At 39.9% G+C, this 17,929-nt stretch overlaps 2 protein-coding genes across 3 annotated transcripts in view; one reads left to right on the forward strand and one right to left on the reverse strand.

The window, feature by feature from the left end:
• Nucleotides 1-5,830: 5,830 nt before the first annotated feature.
• On the reverse strand, nucleotides 5,831-7,627 carry LOC5571703 (28S ribosomal protein S35, mitochondrial). Its single transcript, XM_001659795.2, has 3 exons — nucleotides 7,384-7,627; nucleotides 7,236-7,320; nucleotides 5,831-6,682 (listed from the first exon to the last, which is right to left on the reverse strand). The coding sequence occupies exons 1-3, from the start codon at nucleotides 7,502-7,504 to the stop codon at nucleotides 5,899-5,901; spliced, it is 990 nt and encodes a 329-aa protein (XP_001659845.2). The 5' UTR covers nucleotides 7,505-7,627; the 3' UTR covers nucleotides 5,831-5,898.
• Nucleotides 7,628-7,749: 122 nt separating this feature from the next.
• LOC5571700 (kinesin-like protein KIF18A) overlaps nucleotides 7,750-17,929 on the forward strand; it is a 39,659-nt gene continuing 29,479 nt past the window's right edge. Inside the window, exon 1 of one of the 2 annotated variants that reach the window (XM_021842003.1) lies at nucleotides 7,750-8,117. In XM_021842003.1, coding sequence (XP_021697695.1) covers nucleotides 8,028-8,117 — 90 coding nt within the window. In that variant the 5' untranslated portion in view covers nucleotides 7,750-8,027. The remainder of the gene's footprint in view (nucleotides 8,118-17,929) is intronic. The other variant, XM_001659794.2, reaches the window with a different exon arrangement.

Below are 17,929 nucleotides of genomic sequence, written 5' to 3' on the forward strand. Positions count from 1 at the left end.
TGGAACAAGAAACCACTCACCGATTTTCTGTCCACTGTATCCGTCGCCCAGTCCGCATCAGCAAATCCGACCAAAGATTCCGCTTCCTCATTTCGAGAGTATTCCAAACATATGTTCTTGGTCCCTTTCATGTATCGTACTACTCGTTTCAAAGCCGTCCAGTGTTGCTGTTCTGGTTGTTGCTGAAAACGTCCAAGAAATCGTACTGGGAAACAAACATCCGGTCGAGTTGACATCATTATATACATTAAACTTCCGAGAAGTTCACGATACGGTTCGCCAATCATTCCGGTATTGCTTCGTGTCAGCTGTAGCTCCTTCTCCATGTGAGTTTTTGTTGGATTACAATCATCCATACCGAATTTCTTCAAAACTTTTTCAATACTAGCTTCTTGCGAAAGACACATTGTTCCCAATACTCGGTCATAGACGATCTTCATCCCAAGGAAGTGTTGTAACTCACCACAATCAGTCATCTTGAAGAACTGGGATAACTTCTTTTTGATATCGTCCACCGTTTTGGCGCGTACTCCCATCATTAGCAAATCATCGACGTATATGACAATGTAGACATCATCGTTCCCCCTCTCGTCGGTGCGGGTATATACACAATAGTCATGCTGCGATCTCTTGAACCCAAGCTTCAATAGTACCTGATTCAATTTCTCGTTCCAGCACTTCGGAGCTTGTTTCAGACCATATAATGATTTTTTCAACAGGCAGACGGTTTCAGCATCCGCTTCGACGCCTTCGGGTATTGCCATATAAATTGTCTCTTGCAGCTCACCATGCAGGAAGGTCGTCTGCACATCCATTTGGTGTATAACCATGCCTCTTTGCAACGCCACAGCTAATGCCACTCGAATCGTCGTCAGTTTGGCTACCGGCGCATAGGTTTCTTGATAATCGATGCCAGATTTTTGAAGAAAGCCCTTTACGACCAATCTTGCCTTATGCCTAACGACATTTCCATCAGCATCTTCTTTAACGCAGAATACCCATTTTGGCTGCAATGGTTTCATTCCGGAGGGTCACTTCACTAGTCGCCACACCTGGTTGGTATCGATCGAACGCAGCTCGTCCCGGACAGCCGCCAACCAACAGTCTCGATCGTTGCGTCCATCGATCTCCTCATAGGAGGACGGCGGATCTGAAGAATCGGAATTGTCAGCAGCAGAGATTGCTCTGAATCCAGTTAAAAAACCAAAAAACTTACCTGGGAGCCTGCGCTCCCGTTCGCTGCGCCTGGTGTTTGACTCTGAACAGCCGTCACCTCTATGTTGCGAAGGGAGCGCCCCAGGATTTGCTTCCTCTTCAACTTCTTCAAATATGGTTTCTTCATCAGATTCATGATCGACAACATCAGCATGTGGTTCCTCTTCACCAGGATTATTCAACAGCTCCCCCTCTGGCTCGTATAGCGTGGGGACTACCAACGGAACTTGACTTGATTCATCAGTTTGCTCTGCGTATGGAAAACATTCTTCGTTGAACTTCACGTCTCTCGCTATTATTATTTTTCTTGATGCTCTGTCCCAAAGCCGGTATCCGTTTGGAGCGTATCCAATCATCACCGTCTCACGGCTTTTGGGGTCCAATTTCTTCCTTGTTGGCTCGGGATCCACGCCATGGCCTTGCATCTAAAAATCCTTATCTTGTCAAGGTTCGGTTTTGCATTTGTCCATCTTTCTGCAGGAGTAACGTTTTCAGGCACTGCCACCGTCGGACAACGGTTCAGGAGGTACGTCGCAGTCAGTGCCGCCTCTGACCACAGGTTCTTCGGAGCTTTTGAATCAATGAGCATTGATCTTACCTTCTCCACCAAAGTTCGGTTGAACCGTTCAGCTACTCCATTTTGTTGAGGGGAATAAGCTACTGTGGGTTGTACCTGAATGCCTCGCTTCTTGTAGTAGCTTCTTTGTTCGTTGGAAAAGAATTCCCGGCCTTGGTCCACAGTAAACTTGCATATTCTTGTCTGCCATTGAGTTGTACACCTCAGACTTGCGCTTGATTGGATAGATTACAGCAAAATGCGCAAAATGCGTCCAGTTGTCTATGAACGATACGAAGTACCGCGATCCGTCCCAGGTCGGTGGATCAATAGGGCCACACACGTCTGAATGAACTCGTTCCAGTGGACGTGTGGCACGTTCTCGAACTCCATCGAATGATTCCCGGCACTGCTTGGCCATCACGCATGTATCGCAAAAACCAATTGTTTCAAGCTTCTTCGTAAACCCCGTGGCCATTTCATGCTTAACGAGAGTGTTCAATGCTTGTTGACTTGCATGTCCCATACGACGATGCCACAACTTGCTCATCCCAGCCACGCTGATATTAGCTACAGATCCGGCATCCAATTCCAGTCGGTACAAGTTTCCGCGAAGGTATGCCACGCCGATAAGCTCTCCATTTTTCTTGAACTCCGCACGATCTTGACCTCCACGACCAGTAAATAGAACATCGATTCCAGCCTGCGAGAGCTTCTTCACCGAGAGCAGGTTTTCTCGGAGATCCGGCAGGAGCACAACATTTTTTATCTGAAATTCAATTCCTTTGTTGGACATACCTTTTATATCTCCTGCAAACTTTCCGACGAGTGTTACATCATTCTTGGCTACATCGATTACGAAGGGATCCTTCAATTTTCGCATGGATCGCAGATGTTTTGCATCATTCACGAGATGATCACTGCATCCCGAGTCTACGCAAAAGTGGATATTCCCTGCATCAGACTTCGTCTGGTCACCTTTTCCCATGAATGCGACCGCCTTACTGCCGACTGCTGCATTTGCGTTACCTTCCAGCTTCTTTGACCGACAGTCCTTCTTCATGTGGCCAAGTTTTCCACACCGATGGCACTTGCCAGTAAACTTCTTCTGGTTCTTCTTCTTGCCACCAATGAACGCTGCCCCGTTGTCTTCACTCGAGTCATCCAGACGGTCTTCACGCTTGCTTTCTTCAGCCAGCAGCCGCTGCTTGACTGTCAGGTCCTTCTCCGCCAGATCTCGAGTGCCGTCACCAAGGGCTCATAACTATCGGGCAGGGTTAAGAATAATTGGCATACCAAATCACCTTTCTCCAGTTTGGCTCCTGCGGACTTGAGTTGCCGGACAAGGTCATCGAATACATTGAAATGAGCTCGCATTGAAGTTCCCTCCTTCTTACGTAAACGGGCCAATTGTTTCCTCAGCAACGTTTGGCTTGAAACAGATCGCTTCGCAAAGGTTTCTTCCAGAGCCTTCCACATTCCAGACGCCGTTTCCTTTTCCCGGACAACTTCAAGAATTTCATCCGCCACGAATCCCACCAGCACCGATTTAGCCTTCCTGTCCGTTTGCTCTCATTTTGCACGACCTGCATCGCCTACAGCCGGAGCTGGTTCCGACAACACGGACGATACTTCCACTGCATCCATGTGAAGCTTGACCCGGAAGCGCCAATTCTCGTAATTTGGTCCGGTCAGCTGCGGGATTCCTTCCTTTGCTGGGTTCATAACCTATTGTAATATTAAGGACTGGGCGGATGGGCCAAGAGAAAGACTCAATCTCAAACAACTAAAGAACGTTTATTAGGAGAGAATGGTCTATACAGTTTGAAGGCTTGATTCGTAATGAACTCCACTAGCGCTTGTCAGAATCTCATGGTTTGCTCAGCAAGGCCTACTTCTTCAAATACGATGTCGGCTTCTCTCAACACGTTCAACCAGCCGCCCGAACAGGCTGAGGAAGATGATAAAAGCTCAGGAAGAATATCATTGAATAGGGTAGAGCTTTTTGTTTTTTTCTTCGTGCAGTGCATCATTTTTTGTAATATTCCATAATTTAATTATAGAATTATTCTCCTTTGTTTATTTTCTCTATAGATTTTTGAGAGATTTATGTTGTTGATTGAAGAAGGATTAACAGAACAAAATTGTGCGCTCGAACTTGCCTTGATTTGAATTCTTAAATTTTGCACGTACACAGTACACTAAATATTCATATATTAGTAGCAATGCTGGGAGAATGAGAAAAACATATTTGAAAATAGGGAGAATAAATAAGTCGAGTCTAATACGACATTGAAGGCGGCCTTACAGTTGAGGTCAAAATACGCATATCTGTCAAAGGATATACTCTAGTGGAATTAAATAGTATATTACTTGATTCGGTTTTCTTTTATTCATAGGTACCTATTCCAGTAAAAGCTCGAAGATTTATTTTACATAATTTCTGCCGAATACACAAAAAATAATGTGTAGCTGAAAATATGTCCAAGTCAAGTAAAACATCACAGGAAATTGTAAAACAAACGATCGCTGCAGCCCTCAGTTATCATACTAAATGCAAAAACGCATATTTGCTCACATTGATACATTTAGTTATTTATGAAAAGTTTTATAGTTAGTTAATCACCAATTTACTGTACATAAGCAATGTGAAAAATATTTCATGTTGAACAGGTGGTAGGTTTGGGCACGCGACGCCTCTGTGTTTTGATCCAAATACTGAAATGATCCTCAATGCGAGTATCTCCGGTGGTCATTCCTGGGTCGTTACGGTGCTCATATGTTAGTCTGACGCATGCATGTTCCTAATTATGGATGCCATATACATAAATGGTCCTAATTATGAACACACATTGTTCCTTATTATGGACAACAAACGAACTTTACGTATAATATTTGTTAAAAAAAAAAACAACCTAACCATGTATTTTAGTTTTGAAAAGTTACAATCAATCATGTTTCGAACTGACAGCTTACTATTTTGGATGTAAAAACAATGAATGTTCAACATAAGGAACGGACCGTTCAGAATATGGCGCTGTCTATAATATGGTACTGGCACGGTATATGTCGGAACATTAAGTAAGTAAGTCGAGGATATTTTTTGACGTACCGGACCAAGTCTTTCTTAATGGTTTCAGGATAACCAGCATTCATAACAACAAGATACTTGCATTATTTCCTATAGTATTTGAATACACCTATTTGATAAAACAACTGTATTAAAATTTAAAATAGCATTAAAAGATCAGAATTGTCGGAGCTTGACTTATTTTTACAAGGCCAAAATATCCCCTAGTCCAGTTTGTCTAAACACCGACCATATATGTTTTAAAATCACAAATAGTTAACATTTTCTTCACATATAATTTAGAAATACTCCACCATAAATTCGATCAATTTTTGAAACACTTATGATAAGATGTAGATCAGAATTTTAACACATTAGGAATAGTGGTTGTTTAACACTTCAGTCGTCGCGCTGTTGTATTTTGTACAACACTGTTAAAAAAAACCTCGCTCTTTGTTCACAACAGCAGCGTGGTGGCTTTGATGCTGGCAAACCGCGCGACGACTGTAAGGTTAATACATAAATATAAATTACATATCATGGGGCGATTCTAAAATATATTGACCTCAAGGGGGCGAAAGTCCAAAAAGTTTGGGAAAAAAGAAAGTTTTCACAAACAACGGTAAAATCAAGTCCTCGTTTAACAGATTTTGCTTAAATTTTTACAGTAGCTTTTCCACATGAACACGTTTAGGATTGTAACTATATTGTTTGAAGTTTGATCATTATGGACCATCCTACTGTTTGCAACGTTGAAATCGACCAGGATAAGTAGCTTGCTCCTTCGCAAAATTTACAACGTGCCTTGCAGGATCCGATACAACTTTTCAAAGTATTCATTTGGCGATTGAATCCATTGCTCGGAATTTACTTTATCCAGTCATGTTTGATATCTCTCGTGCTCAGGTCTCAATAAGTTACGAACAACATGATTGATTAATGTAACTACTGAAGTGAGATTATCACATAACTTACCAAAATCACGTAGGTATACTTTCCCGGCTATATTTCCAATATTGAAAACCATGCTCTATAAAAGCTTCCATTATCTCGGACTTCACTTGGCCAAGCCCAGCAATTGCACCGTTTGTTCCTTGTACTTCTGCAAATTGTACTCGTTTTCACCATCGTTGAAAAGTTGTTCCACTGCCGTGGCATAGCTGGTGGGGGCTTCCTGCCGAGAATCTCCCTCCGATTTGCCCCAGTTCAGAATCGATTCCGAGTTTACCTTGGCCACATTCCGCTGGAAGTCGTAATATTCCATATCGGCTTCCGTTTTGGTGTCCTCCCACGGTTCAACCACGTTCGATTCGTGGTACAGTGCCGTCAGCAGATACATGGCATAATCGTAGTTTTGCTTCTTCAGAGGACATCGATCCGTCACCAGGGTTAGCACATCTGTATCCGGGTTGTATCGTTCGCCAACCAGTCGCAAGAACTTATCTTTGGCGTGCTTGTTCAGCTTTAGAGTGTCGACCTTCAGTTGAACCGTGACGATACGGGACAACGGATTCCGAATGGTGGGCAGCGCATGACAATAGTCGGTCGAAATGTAATCCACCGGGAAGTGCTGCTTCATCTTTTGCTCCGTTTCCAGACCCTTGGGCCAGGGGGTGCAGAATTGCTTCAAGGCTTCGCACTGTTGCTTGATGACCGGCGGAGTCAAGTGGAGGAAGTTCGGAATCTTCATCAGTTCAGCATTGGCGAATTTGCCCGGTGGGACTTGGTGCTTCTTGGAGATGTACCCTTGGCGCAGCTGTAGCGGAACTGTGGCCGGAACGAACGTTTTGGGGCCCGGCCAGACGGCACCCCAGTCCTGATCGGTGGCCATCTGCTGCGATCTGCGTGGGAAGGCAAATGATTAAGAGCATGATGGCAAAACACTCCACCCCATCTTGTATCAATGTTCTACAATCGGGTTGAAATTTTCAGGGTGTTAATTGCTAAATTTCAGAATTTTATTTTAGGGTAACGTGGGACACAATAGCACCATTCATGTCGAAAAATATACTTAATCACAAAAGAGTGCTAGGTATCTTTCTCTATATAAAATATTTGAAATTTTGCAAAATACCCTCTTTTATATAGAATAAACCCTGAAAATTTCAGCAATGGTACAACGTCCCTTGGAAAGGGGACTGATGCTTAAGGCCCAAGTAAAAATGGTGAAAAAGTCAGAACTGAAAAGGCAGTTTTCTCTTTTTAAATAGACAAATCAAAGAAAATAAAAACACACAGCTCTTTTATTTGCCAAATAAAAAGGCTGTGTGTTCTTATTTTCATCAATTTATTGTTTTGAAAGGAGAAAACTGCATTTTCAGTTCTGACTTTAGAGCCATTTTTTTCTTGCACCTTAAGATAACCCTTAGTACAAATTAGTCGTCCTCATCTTACCTTGGCGGGGGAACTTCTAATTTGGCCATTTTCCGCCGAGCTAATCGCTGTGATTTCACCTGTTTGAAATTCAATACGCGGAATTCTATAAAGAAAAGAACGTTCTTAGTTTTAGATCATAATCTCGGAGAAGAGAATCAATGTTTACCTTCATCATTGGCATGGTTTATTGGGTCCGGTTCCTGTCGCGTTGATAACCATCTGCATCCCGCAATCCGCACCGGGAATTGAATCATCGGTTTGCTCACCAGTCGAGTAATGGATGCCATTATAAAATTATATTAACAATTAACAAAACTATTGAGGAAATTCTTCGGAATTTTAGAATATTTTTCGGTCACACAACACTCGTTTACATCATGCCGGAGAAAACTTCCAAAAACGATCTGTCACTTTTGGAACCCTACATCGGCGTCACGGCGATCGATAAAGAAGATCGCTTTGATGCGAGTTTCAAAAACTTAACGAAACGAAAGCTCTTCCTTTCCACTCCTCTTTGCTTTCGTCAAATTTAAATCCCCGCATCAAAGAAAGCAGCGCACTGCACCGAAGACAAACAAAACAACGGTCATTCTTGCCGCGGACGGATCGATCTACATTTTTGGGAGAAGTGCAACTGCCGCGCCGTTTTTCTTTCGACGTTGTTCCGGGATTCGAGGCAGAGGCGCCCCTTGATTCGTGTTGGTTCTTGTTCGGTCGTGTGTGAAATACCAAAGTGCAGAAATTTGTGAAAACTGGTGGAAAATAGTGACGTTGTGAGTCGTTGAAATCGCGTCCGGTGAAGGGTTGAAAATGGGTGACAGCAAAAACATCAGGGTGGCCGTTAGGGTTCGGCCGCTGAACAGACGGGAGCTGGAACAGAACCAACGAAACATTATCAAGGTGAGTGGCTGTTAATAGGGGGGGGGGAGATTTCCATATATGTATGGTTAATTAAAAGGGTGCGACAACACAATCCGTTACCTATGTTTAGGTAAAATTTGAAAGCCTTCGTGGGCAGAAAAATTCCACTGGCCTACTGCCCGTTGTTAGGGTGCACCAAAATTTGAGATTCACGTAGGGGAGTTTCGAGTTGTGCAAGTTTTATTAGCTCATTAAATTATGTTATAAATTTTATAATAATAATATAAATTTTATAATTAGTACACCTAAATATGCTGTTTTTTTTTAAATTTTTTAATATCTTCTGTAATTCTGTAATAATCTTCTGTGTTTCTAATTTTGGATTGTTGTGGAACACTATTTTTTGTAAGGACAATTGTATTTCATCAATTCTACGACGTATTATTAGGGGCAAATGGGCCACCTAAGGAAAACGTCATCGAATGCATAGAAAAACAGCAGAACAGAGATCTTTCGGCATTGACAGAAATATTTCAACCTCTATAAAAAGAGTGATAAAATTATTTTTCGAGCATAAAGCCGCTTGAGCCACTATTGGTACACGTGTTCCAGTAGTTGCGCTAGTGCTCCTGTAGTAGACGTTTGAAAATGGTACAAGAGATTTTAAACAAAATAGTTGATTTTTACATAGGTTTACCATTTTTCACTCAGAGCAGCAACTACAGTCTTTCGAATGAAGCATAAAAATCATCGCTGGGACATTTCTTCTTTTTTCAGTTGATCCACTGCTGGAATACGACAGCAACTACTGGTGCAAGGCAGCAGATTTTCTGCGAAAACATAATTATTTATATGACTTTTTGATACAATAAAATGCTGAAATTTGGCATATCGCCTAAACTTAAGGCGATTTATCCACCAAAAGAAGCGCATGTCGTTTTATTCGAAAAATATACGTTTTATTCCATAGTCCAATCTATTGGTACATAAGAACCGAGACCTTAATTTCAAGCAAGTCATAATGCAGCCCACAGACGCTCAGACGGTTTGACCAACATTGACTTCGCCCCCAAGTTGGTCAAACCGACTTATGTTGATACAACCGTTTGACCAACTGTCAAGGTTGGTTGCAGCAACACGATATTTTTTTGCATTTTTTTAGACTTGCCGAGAGTCTAGTGAATATGTGGTTATTATTTTTTCGAATGCTGTGGCTGTAAGGGAGAATCTTTTCGTGATTTTCTGGCAATAATCGCAGTAAGGAAAAGAAGAATATTCAACATTTAAGGTGAAACAGTTTTGAATCAACTTCTAAGATCGCACTAAAACTTTAAAGGCACAAATCTCGCGAATAAAGCATCTAACAACTGTGCACTTTTTATTTTGGTTTTGTGCACTAGCAGAAAGTTTAAAATAAGAAGATCAGAAACGTTCTCCAACTATTTCTCTAGTTTAGTGCCTTTGAAAAGGTGAGTAGGGGCACAAGTCGGCCATGGTGCCAGCCATCTTTGGATTCTGAGATGTTTCACCTTAAGTACCGGAAGAAATAAATATTTGAGAGGAATTTCAGTTATAATTCGTACGAAATATTCCAGCAAAACTCAGAAATCATGACGGGTCTCTCTCGGGAAATATTCTGAGCAGTCATTGATATGGGAATGGCCGAGGATTTTTTTTTTTCCAAACATTCTATCCAGAATCTTTTAGTCGTTTCCTCTAGTTATTCTGCTTGGAAGTTTTTCCAGGAATCAATAAGCTATACTAAGGATTCCACCAAAAGCTCTTCCTGGGATTTTTTCACGAATTTTATCAATTATTCCTTTAAAAATTTATCCACAGATTCAACCAGAAATTTCCTCGGGAAACATTCTTCAGGCATACCTTCAGGAGGAATTTTTCCAAGGATTCCTTTAGAGATTTCTCTACAAATTATTGTTATTACAATTCAACCACTGATTCCTTCAAAGATCTCTCCAAAAAAATCCCAAGAAATTTCTGCAGGGCTAACTCCAAGGCTGCCTCCTAGAATTCGTCCAGATTGTTATAACAATTTTTTCAAAGATTTCTTCAGAAATTTCTCTAGAAGTTAGTTCCAAGGATTCCATCACGCGTTACCCAGGAATCCCATCACGAATTCTATCAGATACTTCTCAAGGGATTTCTCAAAAAAAAAATCATCACCAGAAATTCTCCCAACGATTTTACCTGGACTTTTTTAAGGGCTTGCTCCTAGGACTCCTCAAATTCCTCAAGAAGTTACATCAGAAAATCCACCAGGAATTTCTTCAGCGATTTTTTCTAGCAATTTTTCAACAGATTTCTCCAGGGACATATACAAATACTTCCCAAGGGTTTTCTCCAGTGGTACTTCCTTGAAGAGTTCCACCAAAAAGTCCTCCAAAGATTAATTTCAGAATTCCTCCAGCGAAACTTCAAGCATTTCTATACAGATACTACCCACAATTTATCCAAGGATTCATCAAGTTCCTCCAGGGATTCCACCAACAATTCCTCCAAGAATTCCATCAGAAATTAAAGATTTCAAGAGAAATACTGCAAAAAAAATCATCAAAACTTGATCAGCAGGAATTCTTTTAGAGATTCTACTTGTAAATATTTGAGAGGATCCCACTGGTTACCCTTCGGTATTCCTCTAGAGAGAATCTTCAGTAAAAATTTTTATAAACTCCACCAGTGTTTCCTCCATAGATTCTTCCTTTTATCTCTGAAGGGACCCTACGAGGCATTCGTCCTGGGATTTTTGCAGGAATTACTTCAATAATGTAATATAAATTTCTCCAAGAATTCCTAAAAGAATTGATCCATCATTTCCATCCAGTATTTCTTGAAGGATTTTTTCCAAGGAATCTACCAGGAATTAACTTAGAGAATCTTTCAGAAACTCTTTCAGGGATTGCTTCCAGAAATATACTAAGGAATCTCTCCAGGAAACTCTCTAGGAATTGATCTATTGATCTCTTTGGTGATACCTCCAAGTATTTCTAGAGATATATCTCCATGGATTTTTTTTCAGAAATGAAAAAAAAAATCTTTTAGGTCTACTTTAGGGATTCATCCTGAGGCATTTAGAGATACACTCCCGTGCTTAAGTTTGGGTTCACCCCCTAGAAAACATGCAAAAGTGTTCAGTCCATATCTCTGTGATTACATGTCCAATTCAAACTCTTTAAGCCGCACTCGGCAGGGGCCCAGATAGCCGTAGCGGTAAACGCGCAGCTATTCAGCAAGACCAAGCTGAGGGTCGTGGGATCGAATCCCACCGGTCGAGGATCTTTTCGGGTTGGAAATTTTCTCGACTACCCAGGGCATAGAGTATCTTCGTACCTGCCACACGATATACACATGCAAAAATGGTCATTGGCAAAGTAAGCTCTCAGTTAATAACTGTGGAAGTGCTCATAAGAACACTAAGCTGAGAAGCAGGCTCTGTCCCAGTGAGGACGTAACGTCAGAAAGAAGAAGAAGCCGCACTCGAAAGGCAAAGAGTTATTCTTACTTCGTATGTATTTTTCTAAAAACATTCTTTAAACTTTGTATATTAAATTTGTACTTAAAGTTGTGACATTTTTCAAAAAACACATCGAAAAAACATTACTAATTTCCTCAGCATTGGATCGACCAAAATTTTAAAACAAGGTGTCTTTAGAATCGTAATCTTATATTCTTTGAAGAGCACTCATGCGGAAAAATCGGAAAAGTATTCAAAATAAATGAAACAGTCAGTCAAGTCATCGTGCAAAAGTTTGGGTTCACCTGAACTTTCTTAAATCTGTGAAATCTCAAACCAATCATGTACGCGCCATTATTTGCGCTCAAAAAAGCTTTAAACTATTAAAATGGGTTGAAAAATGGCAGAGATATTGACAAAAATGAAGTGCGTGCTGCTCAGGTGAACCCAAACTTTTGCACGATGACTTGACTGACTGTTTCATTGATTTTGAATACTTTCCAGATTTTTCCGCCAAAATTTCGTGGGGTCTCTTCAAAGAATATAAGATTACGATTCTAATGACACTTTGATTTAATATTTTGGTCGACCCAATACTGAGGAAATTAGATATGATTTTTCAGTGTGTTTTTTGAAAAAATGTCACAATCTTAAGTACAAATTTAGTATACAAAATTGAGAAAATGTTTTTGGAAAAATAAGGACTGTTCATTTTATAAAGTGGACACTTTGTTTATGCTATATCTTTTTTATTTATTGATAAAATCGTAATCGGTTTTCTGTGTATCGTTGACCTATTATTCTAAAATGCTATAAAAATATAAAATCTTTGAAAATGCTTTTGGTTGAAGAGCTAAAAAGTTTTTCCAAAAACAAGCTGTCCGTCAAAGTTTAACATTATTTTTCGCAAAACAAAAATCCTTATTTTTATGAACAAATGTAAAAAAAGCTAAAAAAGGTAAAGCTTTAAAAATATCAATTATATTCCACCATTCTATGACATTAGGTAACTTTAGTGATTTACCCATTTATGGCCAAATTTGCTGATACACCATCCTTTCACTCCCGGCAAAAGAGAACAGTAAAAAGCGTGTTTAAAACTAGTTTGGATTACTAAAGAAACTATATTAGTATAAACGAAAGCTAAATCGTGAGATTAAACCACAGTCTTAAGTATAAATTTTACTGTTTATGGTAGTTTTACTAAAAAGTCTCATACTTTTAAAATCATGTACGCATATTTATCGATCTACAGCAAATTGTAAAAAGTTTTCTCCGAATTTTTCAATTGGTAATCTCAGAATAACATATTATGAAAATAATATGGGGAAAATAAAATCGATTTTATTACAGCAGTGTTGCCAATTTTGATGATTGTCAATGTACTTTGATAGGTCTTCTAAGAATAAAGCAATTGTGTTTCTGTTGTGCTTTGAATGTGACGTGGGGACTTACTAAGTAACTCTATGAAGGCGTAAGTTATTTTTCATATTAATACTATACTAGGACTTCCGTCAGGACGTACTTTTACACAAAAAAATCTACTCATATCAATTCCCATCAAATTAAAAAAAAAATTCTTTAAAAATATACGGGAAAATTGATTTTATTATATCTGTAAAATTGTTGCTCCAAAAATAACTTGATTTTTTCCATCTGGCTTCTGATTGATGATGCTTTCGAAGAACAAGCCTTTTTTGAAAATAGAAAATATAAATTATCGAATTTTCCAGCCAATTTCTTACAATCATTGATTTTGATAACCTCAAAAAATCGACCGATCTAATCGTTGTTCCATATTCGTGTGAAATTTAATTATTTTGGAGAATTTTTATTATCACAACATTGTACAATACTAGTCGAACGATGTGCAAAAAACCGATCGAAATTTCATTGATTAATAAGAAAGATACAGCATGCACAAGGTGTCCACTTTATAAAATGAACAGTCCTTACATACGAAGTAAGAATAATTCTTTGCCTTTCGAATGCGACTTAAAGATTTTAAATTGTACGTGTAATCACAGAGATACGGACAGAACACTTTTGTATGTTTTTGAGGGGGTGAACCCAAACTTTTGCACGGGAGTGTATGTGTTTTTTGAAACTCTGAGTAAATATCAGTTAACTCCCTGGAGGAATTTATGATAATCCTGAAGCACAATCCTCGTCACACCTTTGAAGTATTTTATGGTTGAACTTCTGGCAAAACTCTGGTAGATTTTTCTGGTGGTAATTCTAGCGAAACTCTGGTGATATTCCCAGTGTTAACGCTAGAAGAACTCCTTGTGAAATTGATTAAAAAACTTCTCTACTCTCTAAATTACAGGTGATATAATTAGGGAAAATACTGTTAAAGTATCTGAAGGAATTACTAGTGGAATCTTTATAAGAAATTGTGATCAAATCGCATAGAAAATTCGTTATTGTATAATTGGATAATTGAAGGAATTCCTGTTTTGAATCCCAGGAGGAATTTCTGATGGAGTCATTGGATGATATATTGGTAGATTCCTAAATTACAGGCAAAACTATTATAATAAATGTCTGGTAATATCGCTGGAGGGTTCCTGAAAACCCCCAAGATTCCCTGAAGTTATTCCACGAGAAATTCCTTGAAAAATCCAGAGAAATCCCCTGAGGATTTCCGGAATTGATTTCTTAAGGAAATCCGGGAAGATCCCCATGATGAATTCCGCGAGGAATCCTTTGAGAAATTCCGGAAGGAATCTCTTGAGTTATGCCGGTAATGGAATACTTATAAGAAATTTCTGATCAAATCCCTGGTTGAAATCCTGATAATCTTCGAGAATCGTTGGAGATTTTGCTGAAGGAATTATTCTTTTCTTATTCTCTATAAGTTCGGGTAGTATCTCCTAATAAACTTCGAAAAGAATTCATAATAAATTAACCCAGAATAACCCTAGAGGGATTCCTGAAGGATCCTTTAGATGAATTCCTGATAGAATCCCTGACAGAACTTCTGATGGAATCCCAGGAGGATTTATAATAAAGTCTTAGAAATTTTTCAATTTGAATCTATGAAAGAACTTCCGATGGAATCCCTGCAGAAATACCCAATAAAATCTATTGAAGAACTCCTTCAGATGGAATCCTTGGAAAAACTTGTGATGTAATCCCTGTAGTAATTCCTGATAGAATCATTAGAGAAACTCTTGATAGAATTCCTGTAGAAATTCCAGGTGGAATCTCTGAAGGAACTCCAAATGGAAACCCTAGAGGAACTCCTGATAAAGTCCTTAGAAGAACTCCTTATGGAATCCCTTGGGAACTAGTGATGAAATGCCAAAAACGACTTCTGTTGTTTTGCCCTGTAGGAATTCCTAATTGTATCCCTATTGGAACTCCTGATAAAATCCTTAGAAGAGCTCCTGATGGAAATCCTTGGAAACTCCTATTGGAAGACTCAGGGGAACTCCTGATACTCCCTAAACTCTTGATAGAATCCCAGAAGGAATTCCAGGTGGAATGTCTAAAGAAAATGCTTATGAAACCCCTGAAGGAACTCTTCTTGAAATCCCCAGAAGAACTCCTGATGTAATTCCCAGAAGAGATCCTGATGTTATCCCCAGAAGAAACTTCTGATGTAATCCCTCGAGGATCCACGTGAAATCTCTGAAGAAATTTCTGATACAATCTCTAGAGTCTAGAGGAACTCCTGATGGAATCTCTAAGGGAACTCCTGTTAAAACTTCTGAAGAAGTTAATGATGATTCTTGAAGGAATTCCTGACGGAATCCAGAGGAATTCCTGATGGAACCCTTGGAGGAATTCTTGATAAAATTCTTGATGGAACTCCTGATAGAATGACTAGCGAATTTCCTCATGATATCTCTAGAAAATCCTGATGGAATTCTTAGGTGACCTCCTGATATGAACTCTTGAAGAAGTCCTAATAGAATCTCGGAAGAAATGCTAGCTGGAATCTCTGAAGGAACTCTTGGTGGAATTTCTGGAGAAACTCCTGATAAAATCATCAGAAGAACTCTAATGGTTGCCCTAAAGGTACTTCTAATAGAATCCCTATCAGAATTCCTGATAGAATCCCTGGAGGAACTCCTGAGGAAATCCTAAATATATTGTTGAAGGAGTTCCTGATAGAATCCCTGGAGAAGTTCCAGTTGATATCGCTGAAGGAACTCCTTATTGAATCCCTGGAGGAATTTCTGATGGAACTCCTGTAAGAATCCCTAGAAGAATTATGATATCCCTAGAAGGAGTCCTGATGAAATTCCTCAAGGAATTCCTTATATGATCTCTGGAAGAAATCCTAATTGAATCTTTGGAGGTAATCCAGGTGGAATTTCTGAAAGAACTCTGGAGGAACTCCTGATGCAATCCCCAGAAGAACTCTAATGGAAGCCCTAAGGTATTCCAGATAGTATCTCTATAGGAACTCCTGATGGAATCCTTGGAAGAACTCCTGTCAATAGATGTTCTTGAAGGAACTCCTAATCATTGAAGGGACTCCTGATAAAATCCCTGGAAGAATTTCTGATAAGTTTCCGGATAGAACTCCTGATAGAATCCCTAGAGGAACTTCTGATATTCCTAGAAGAAACATTGATGGGATTCCTCGAGGAATATCTGATTTAATCTCTTGAAGAATTCCGGGTGAAAATTCAGAAGGAACTCTTGATGGAATCCCTGGAGGGTCAAAACGCATTTTGACTTTCCACCCCTGATGAAATCTCCAGAAGCCCTAAAGCTACTCCCGATAGAATCACTACAGGAGCTCCTGATGAAATCCCTGGGGGAACTCCTGAAGAAATCCTTGGAAGAATTTGTAAAGATATTCTTGAAGGAACTCTGGATGGAATCATTGGAGGAATTTCTGTTAAAATCCCGAGAAGAACTCCTGATGGAATCCCTAGAGCAACGACGGACAGAGTCCATAGAGCAATTCCAGGTGGAATCTCTGAAATATCTCCTGATAGAATGACAGGAGAAACTTCTGATGAAATACCTAGTTGAGTTTCAGGTGGAATCCCTGAAAGAACACCTGATCGAATCTCTGGAGGAATTCCAGATGGAATCCCTGAAGAATTCCTGATGGAATCTCTAGACGAACATCTGATGAAACCCCCTGAAGAATTCTTGATGGAATTCCTAGAGGAACTTCCGATGGAATCCCTAGAGCTAGTCCTGATAAAAACCCTGAAGGAACTGCGTGTTCAATTTCCTAGAATAACTTCTGATTCTAGAGACCTTCCTTAGCCGAGTGATCAGAGTCCGCGGCTACAAAGCAAAACCTTGCTGAAGGTTTCTGGTTTAAATTTCCGGTCGGTCAAGGATTTTTTCGTAATGGATATTTCCTTGACTTCCCTGGGCATAGAGTATCATCGTACCTGCCACACGATATATGAATGCGAAAATGGCAACTTTGGCAAAGAAAACTCTCAGTTAAAAACTGTGGAAATGCCCATTAAACTCTAAGCTGAGAAGCAGGCTCTGTCCCAGTGAGGACGTAACGCCAAGAAGAAGAAGAACTCCTGATTCTCAGAGGAATCGCTTAGGAACTCCTGATAGAATCCCATGAGGAATTCCAAGCGAACTTTCGGAAGGAATTTATAAAGAAATTCTTACAGGAATTTCTTGTTAAATCACTGGATAACATTGTTTTTTTTTTTTAAGGCACTCCGTGCTCGTGGCCACTACTGTGCCGGAATCAGTTTATCTGTATCTTCCTTACCGATACAGTTTTATTTTTAGCTATTCTATATTTACATCTGCTTTCACTCTCTTCTGCTCTTTTGCTCTCACACCGAGCAGGTAGGAGAGTGCTCTGCTGTTGGTCCAATCGATTTCCATAAGCCATAGTCAATTGCTCTTGCGGTGGTTCGTTTTGCCGTGTTCCTGAGTCGTTTGAGGCTAGCTGCCTGCGAAGTGGGTCAGTTTGTCTCAGTCTCCATCTGATACTGACGGAGGATGGATGTGCTCCCCTAAGCACGGTCCTCCGTGCGGCGTCTTCTGGTGGCTGGACGGGTTATTTTTTTGGAGGGGCTGGGAATTGAATCCATGACCTTCCGCTTATGAAGCGAAAGCGTTACCTCAAGGCTACGGACCCCCCTAGGATAACATGTTGATTAAATTCATGGTGGAATCATGAAGTAGTTTTGGAAGAATTCCTAAAGATATTACAAGAGGATTACCTGGAGAAATTCATGGTTAAATTCCTGATGGAAACCCTGAAGATGGAGAAATAGGTTGAGGAATAATTAAAGAATCCTTGGTGAAGAAAACGGTTATATATAGAAACAACTCAAGAGCGGGCATTTGATAGATCACATGGCACCGACGCTGCGTAAATTCACGCATTTTGACTTTCCACCCATCTGCATCGGCAGTTCCTGGGTCGTCG

This window comes from Aedes aegypti, chromosome 2, assembly GCF_002204515.2.
Source record: "Aedes aegypti strain LVP_AGWG chromosome 2, AaegL5.0 Primary Assembly, whole genome shotgun sequence".
NCBI lineage: Eukaryota > Metazoa > Arthropoda > Insecta > Diptera > Culicidae > Aedes > Aedes aegypti.